At 47.4% G+C, this 6805-nt stretch overlaps 1 protein-coding gene across 1 annotated transcript; it reads right to left on the bottom strand.

Moving 5' to 3' along the window:
- Window positions 3185–4357, bottom strand: LOC107636192. The gene has a single exon (XM_016339715.1). It carries the CDS (start codon window positions 4355–4357, stop codon window positions 3185–3187), a length of 1173 nt encoding a protein of 390 aa, XP_016195201.1.

Raw genomic sequence — 6805 nt, 5'->3', positions numbered from 1 at the left:
TCTAGCTTATACCACGAAGATTCTGATTAAGGAATCCAAGAGATAAACACTCAATCGAAGGTAGAACGGAGGTGGTTGTCAGGCACACGTTCATAGGTGAGAATGATGATGAGTGTCACGGATCATCACATTCATCAAGTTGAGGAACAAGTGATATCTTAGAACAAGAACAAGCTGAATTGAATAGAAGAACAATAGTAATTGCATTGATACTCGAGGTACAGCAGAGCTCCACACCTTAATCTATGGTGTGTAGAAACTCCACCGTTGAAAATATATAAGTGATAATGGTGTTCATTATCAGAAACTCCACTTCGGCCCCAGAGAGGGAACCAGAAGAACCAAGACGAAAAGACAATAGCAAAAGGTCCTATTTATAGAGAACTAGTAGCTTAGGGTTTACAGAAATGAGTAAATGACGTAAATATCCACTTCTGGACCCACTTGATGTGTGCTTGGGCTGAGCATTGAAGCATTTTTGTGTAGAGACTTCTCTTGGAGTTAAACGCCAGCTTTTGTGCTAGTTTGGGCGTTTAACTCCCACTTTGGTGCCAGTTCCGGCGTTTAACGCTGGGAATTCTAATGCTGACTTTGAACGCCAGTTTGGGCCATCAAATATTGGGAAAAGTATGGACTATTATATATTTCTGGAAAGCCCCGGATGTCTACTTTCCAATGCAATTAAGAGCGTGCCAATTGGGCTTCTGTAGCTCCAGAAAATCCATTTCGAGTGCAGGGAGGTCAGAATCCAACAGCATCTGCAATCCTTTTCAGCCTCTGAATTAGATTTTTGCTCAGGTCCCTCAATTTCAGCCAAAAAATACCTGAAATCATAGAAAAACACACAAAATCATAGTAAAGTCCAGAAAAGTGAATTTTAATTAAAAACTTATAAAAATATAATAAAAACTAACTAAAACATACTAAAAACATACTAAAAATAACGCCAAAAAGCGTATAAATTATCCGCTCATCAGTGACCGGGAGGTCGCTCGGAGTTATATTTGTGAGCTGTTTTGCCTTTTGCTTTTGTGTTGGTTATCGTTTACTTTGCATTTTTTGACTTCACGACTGACGCATTTGTTTCTTTGTTGCAGTGGAGATGTCTGCTTCAGTGACAGGGCTCGAGGGTTTGGTCAAGACCTTTTTGGAGGACAGCGACGAGGAGAAGACGGATGAGAGGGTTGACGGGAAGTCGGAAGGTCCTAGTGAGGAGAAGAAGAAAGATTTGGTTGTGCCCTCTCCCAAAGACGCTGCAATGTCCGAAAAGAATTCGGCCGGGGTGCAGGCTTCTCCTATTCTGGAGGAGGCGGTCGGTGTCGGGCAATCGTCCTCGACCCAGCGGGAGCATGACGATTTTCAGCTTGTTCGTACTCCCAAGAGGCAGAGGGCCTCTTCCAGCCCGGAAGGGACTCTCACCGTCATGGAGAGGAACTTTGATGCCAGCGCCTTCATTGATAGTCAGCTGATTCCTGGTACAAAGGACTACTTTCTCGGTACCGAGCTCACGAGCCAAGCGAGGTGGATGTACTGCACCCTTCTTCGCGGGGCGGTGATAGCCTGGAAGGCCGAGTTCGAGTTGTCGGGCATGCAGGCATTGTGGAGGAAACTTGATACTGCTGCTAAGGCAAATAACGAGTTCAAGGTCCAGGTTGAAAAGCTTCAAGAACAACTGTCCGCGGTGGAGAAGGGGCGCAAGGATGCCGAGGAGAAGGCCGCGTCCTTTGAGGAAAAAATGAAGGTCTCCGATGCCTCCGTCACCCGTTTAACCGAGCGCGAGATGACTCTGGAGAGTCAGCTCAGCGCCGCGCAAGGTCGGGTGGTCGCTGCGGAGAAGGAGCGTGACCAGGCCGTTTCCTCGGCCAAAGCTGCCCAGGCCAAAGTTGAAGATCTCAAGAGGAAGCATAAGGCAACCAAAGAACAAGGGAAGAATGCGATCTTCATGACTGAGGAGGCTCTTAAGGCTCAGGTGAAGATTGTGGCTCCCGACTTCGATACGTCCGCGATTGGGTCTTTAAGACGATTAAGGATGGCAAGATCGTTGATCTTCCGAAGAAATGAGTTCTTGTGCCTTCTATCTGTCTGGACTTTGTGATTTTGTTGTGAACATTTGTAAAAACTTTTTATTTCTTACAGGCCGCCTAATCGGCTAGTTTTGCTGCCCTCGTCTTGCTTCGTTTATTGGCATTTTTTGCTTTTTGTTACCGTTTTTCTGGTGTGGACTTATTGCTTGTGTCTGTTTTGCCGTTTACATTGGTAACGGTTGGGACCGTCTTGGTCATATTATCATGGCCGTTATTTATGGCTATGATCCGACTAGCTCCCGGGGTGATCAGTCCCGGGTTGCCGTTGTAGAACGCGATTGTGTGGGTTACGCGTTAGGGAACAGCAGATGAAAAATTTAGACACGTAAAAATTGATCGTTAGCTAGACAAGTCCATGAACATGGTAGGCATTTACTAAAAGTAAACTACTGGAGATTAACATTTGATAAAGTAAACGTTTATCTAGCTCGCCAGGCCGCTTGGCCGATGTGCCCAAGCTACGAATAGAACCTCCTCAGGTTACCTGCATTCCATGTTCTCGGGATTTCTTTGCCGTCGAGTCTTTCGAGCTTGTAGGCGCCTTTGCCAAGAACTTCTTTGATTCTGTACGGGCCTTCCCAATTTGTTGCCAGCTTCCCTTCACCTGGTGTCAGTGGTCCTATGTCGTTGCGTCGCAAGATGAGGTCATTCTCTTCAAACTCCCTTCTGAGCACTTTGGCGTTGTAGCGCAGCGCCATTCTCTGTTTTAGTGCTGCTTCTGACAAGTGAGCCATTTTCCTAGCCTCGTCCACTAGGTCCTTCTCGACTGCTTCTTCCACACCTTTCAGAAGTAACCGTGGGCTTGGCTCGCCGATCTCTACTGGTATCATCGCATCGACCCCGTATGTCAGGCGGAAGGGAGTTTCGCCTGTGGAGCTTTTCTCGATTGTGCGGTAGGACCACAGAACGGAGGCAAGTTCGTCGGCCCATGCCCCCTTTTTGCTATCTAGCCATTTCTTGAGTCCTAGTAAGATGATTTTGTTTGCGGACTCTACCTGCCCATTCATCTGGGAGTGCTCTATCGAGGAGAACTTCTGCTTCACGCCCAGGCCGGTGAGGAATTCTGTGAAATTCTTGTCAGTGAACTGCATCTCATTGTCTCAGATAACGACTTCCGGGATGCCGAACCGTGTTATCACCTGCCTCCACATGAACTTTCTATAGTTGGCTGACGATATGCTGGCCAGTGGTTCGGCCTCAATCCATTTTGTGTAGTAGTCAATGGCAACTATGAGGTATTTGACTTGCCCGGGGCCAACCGGGAAGGGTCCCAGTAGGTCGACCCCCCATTTTGCGAAAGGACGGGAGGCCGTCAGTAGATTCAGCTCGGAAGCTGGCGTTCTGTGGAAGTTGGCGTTCTCTTGACACTTGACACATTTTCTCACGAATTCCCTGGAGTCTTTCATCATTGATGGCCAGTAATACCCGGCTCGTATGAGCTTCCTTGCTAGGGCTTTTCCCCCGATGTGGTGGCCGCAACATCCCTCATGGACTTCTCTAAGTACGTAGTCCGTCTGATCGGGATGCAGGCACTTCAATAGGGGTTGGCTGAGTCCTTTTCTGAACAGTTGTCCTTGTATGGTCGCATATTTGGCTGCCTCCCTTCTCAATGTTTTGGCTGCTTTCTCGTCGTCTGGTAGTTTGCCATGTTCCAGGAAGTTTGTGATGGGGTCTAACCAGGAGGGGTTTAACTTTGCCAGCTGTAGGGCAACCATTGGTTCCTTTACCATGCCCTGGATGAGAGACCAGTTGTCCGCTCCCGGCTTTGTGCTCGCTAGCTTAGATAGGAGATCTGTCCATGTGTTCCTCTCCCTCGGAATGTGTTGGACCGTGATCTCCTGGAACTGCCTGGTCAATTCTCTAACTTTTTCCAAGTACTTTTGCAGCAGCGGGTCTCTGGCTTGATAGCTTTCGTTCACTTGTGAGGTGATGACCTGTGAGTCGCTGCACACTTCCAGCCTTGTTGCCCCGACTTCCCGGGCTAGGATTAGTCCACCCAAGAGGGCTTCGTATTCCGCTTGGTTGTTCGATACGGGGAATTCGAACTTGGTTGATTGCTCGTATATGACCCCAGCTGGGCTCTCTAGGATGACCCCGGCACCTCCGGACGTTTGGTTGGAGGCCCCGTCTACATGGAGCCTCCACCGTATGCCCGTTTCCTCGGGAGGATCACCCGTTACCTCTAATAGGAAGTCTGCCATCGCCTGTGCCTTGATTGCATGTCGGGGCTCGTATTGCAAGTCATATTGGGAGAGCTCGATGGCCCAAGTCATCATCCTGCCTGCCAAATCGGGCTTTGGAGTACTTGGTGACTCGCTTGGTCCATTCTCACGACAACACGGTGGTCCTGGAAGTACTGCCTCAGCCTTCGGGAGGAGGTTAGTAGTGCCAGTGCCAGTTTCTCCAGTTTGCTATACCTCAGCTCTGCTCCTTGTAGCGCCCTGCTTACAAAGTAGATTGGTTGCTGGGCCTTCCCTTCTTCTCGTACCAGCACTGCTGCAAGCGCCTCCTCCGTTACGGCTAGGTAGAGGTAGAGTGGTTCTCCGTCCTTAGGTTTCCCGAGCACCAGAGGTGTTGCTAGGATTTCCTTGAAGTGGTTGAACGCTTCCTCGCATGCAGGAGTCCATTCAAATGCTATCCCCTTTTTCATAAGATTGAAGAAGGGCAAGGCTTTTGCTGCCGATGCGCCGAGGAAATGGGATAACGCAGTCAACCTTCCTGCCAATCGCTGAACGTCTTTGATACAACCCGGGCTCTTGATCTGGAGAATCGATTGGCATTTCTCAGGGTTAGCTTCTACCCCTCTTTGGGTTATCATGAACCCTAGGAACTTCCCGGCCTCCATGGCAAAAGCGCACTTGAGTGGGTTGAGCCTTATGCCGTGTTGTCGAAGGGACGCGAACACGCCCCCCAGGTCGCTTAGGAGATCGTCGGGTCGTGTGGTTTTCGCGAGGATGTCGTCCACGTAGACTTCCACTGTCTTGCCTATGAGTTGGCTGAATATTTTGTTCATCAGCCTCTGGTACGTGGCACCTGCGTTTTTCAAGCCAAATGGCATTACCTTGTAGCAATAAATCCCTCATGGATTTATGAATGCCGTTTTATCCTCGTCAGGCCGGTGCATCAGTATCTGATTGTACCCAGAGTAAGCGTCCATGAAGCTCAGATACCGGTACCCTGCCGCCTGGTGCACGAATAATGAATCACACTTTTCACACTCGTACCACTAACCAGCAAGTGCACTGGGTCGTCCAAGTAATACCTTACGTGAGTAAGGGTCGAATCCCACAGAGATTGTTGGTTTGAAGCAAGCTATGGTTATCTTGCAATTCTTAGTCAGGAAGTCAGTTATATTTATCAGTTGAGTTGCGAATAAACAAGAGAGCATGGATTAAAGGTTACTTGTTATGCAGTAATGGATAATATGCTGGAGTTTTGGAGATGCTTTGTCTTCAGAATCTCTGCTTTCCTCTGTCCTCTGATTCATGCACGCACGTCCTCCTATGGCAAGCTGTGTGTAGGTGGATCACCGTTGTCAATGGCTACCATCCATCCTTCCAGTGAAAAGGGTCCAGGTGCGCTGTCACCGAACGGCTAATCATCTGCAGGTTCTCAGTCGTACCGGAATAAGATTTACTATCCTTTTGCATCTGTCACTACGCCCAGCACTCGCGAGTTTGAAGTTCGTCACAGCCATCCAATCCCAGAATCCTACTCAGAATACCACAGACAAGGTTTAGACTTTCCGGATTCTCATGAATGCCGCCATCAATCTAGCTTATACCACGGAGATTCTGATTAGAGAATCTAAGAGATATTCATTCAATCTGATGTAGAACGGAAGTGATTGTCAGACACACGTTCATGGATTGAGGAAGGTGATGAGTGTCACTGATCATCACCTTCTCCATAGTTAGGCGCGAATGGATATCTTAGATAGGAACACGCATGTTTGAATGGAAAACAGAAATACTTGCATTAATTCATCGAGACAAAGCAGAGCTCCTCACCCCCAACAATGGAGTTTAGAGACTCATGCCGTCAAAAGGTATAAAGTTCAGATCTAAAATGTCATGAGATACAAAATAAATCTCTAAAAGTTGTTTAAATACTAAACTGGTAACCTAGGTTTACAGAAAATGAGTAGACTATGACAGATAGTGCAGAAATCCACTTTTGGGGCCCACTTGCTGTGTGCTGGGGCTGAGACTAAAGCTTCTCACGTGCCTGGGCTGTTTTGGGCGTTCAACGCCAGGTTGTAACCTGTTTCTGGCGTTGAACTCCACTATGTAACTTGTTTCTGGCGCTGGACGCCAGACAGCAACATGAAACTGGCGTTGAACGCCAGTTTACGTCATCTATCCTTGAGCAAAGTATGGACTATTATATATTGCTGGAAAGCCCTGGATGTCTACTTTCCAACGCAATTGGAAGCGCGCCATTTAAACTCCAGTAGCTCCAGAAATTTCATTTTGAGTGCAGAGAGGTCAGAATCCAACAGCATCAGCAGTCCTTTTTCAGCCTGAATCAGATTTTTGCTCAGCTCCCTCAATTTTAGCTAGAAAATACCTGAAATTACAGAAAAATACACAAACTCATAGTAAAGTCCAGAAATATAAATTTTGCCTAGAAACTAATGAGAATAAACTAAAAACTAACTAAAATATACTAAAATCTATATGAAATTAACCCCAAAAAGCATATAAAATATCCGCTCATCA

This window comes from Arachis ipaensis, chromosome B04, assembly GCF_000816755.2.
Source record: "Arachis ipaensis cultivar K30076 chromosome B04, Araip1.1, whole genome shotgun sequence".
Lineage (NCBI taxonomy): Eukaryota > Viridiplantae > Streptophyta > Magnoliopsida > Fabales > Fabaceae > Arachis > Arachis ipaensis.
This window is presented reverse-complemented; position numbering and strand designations above follow the sequence as displayed.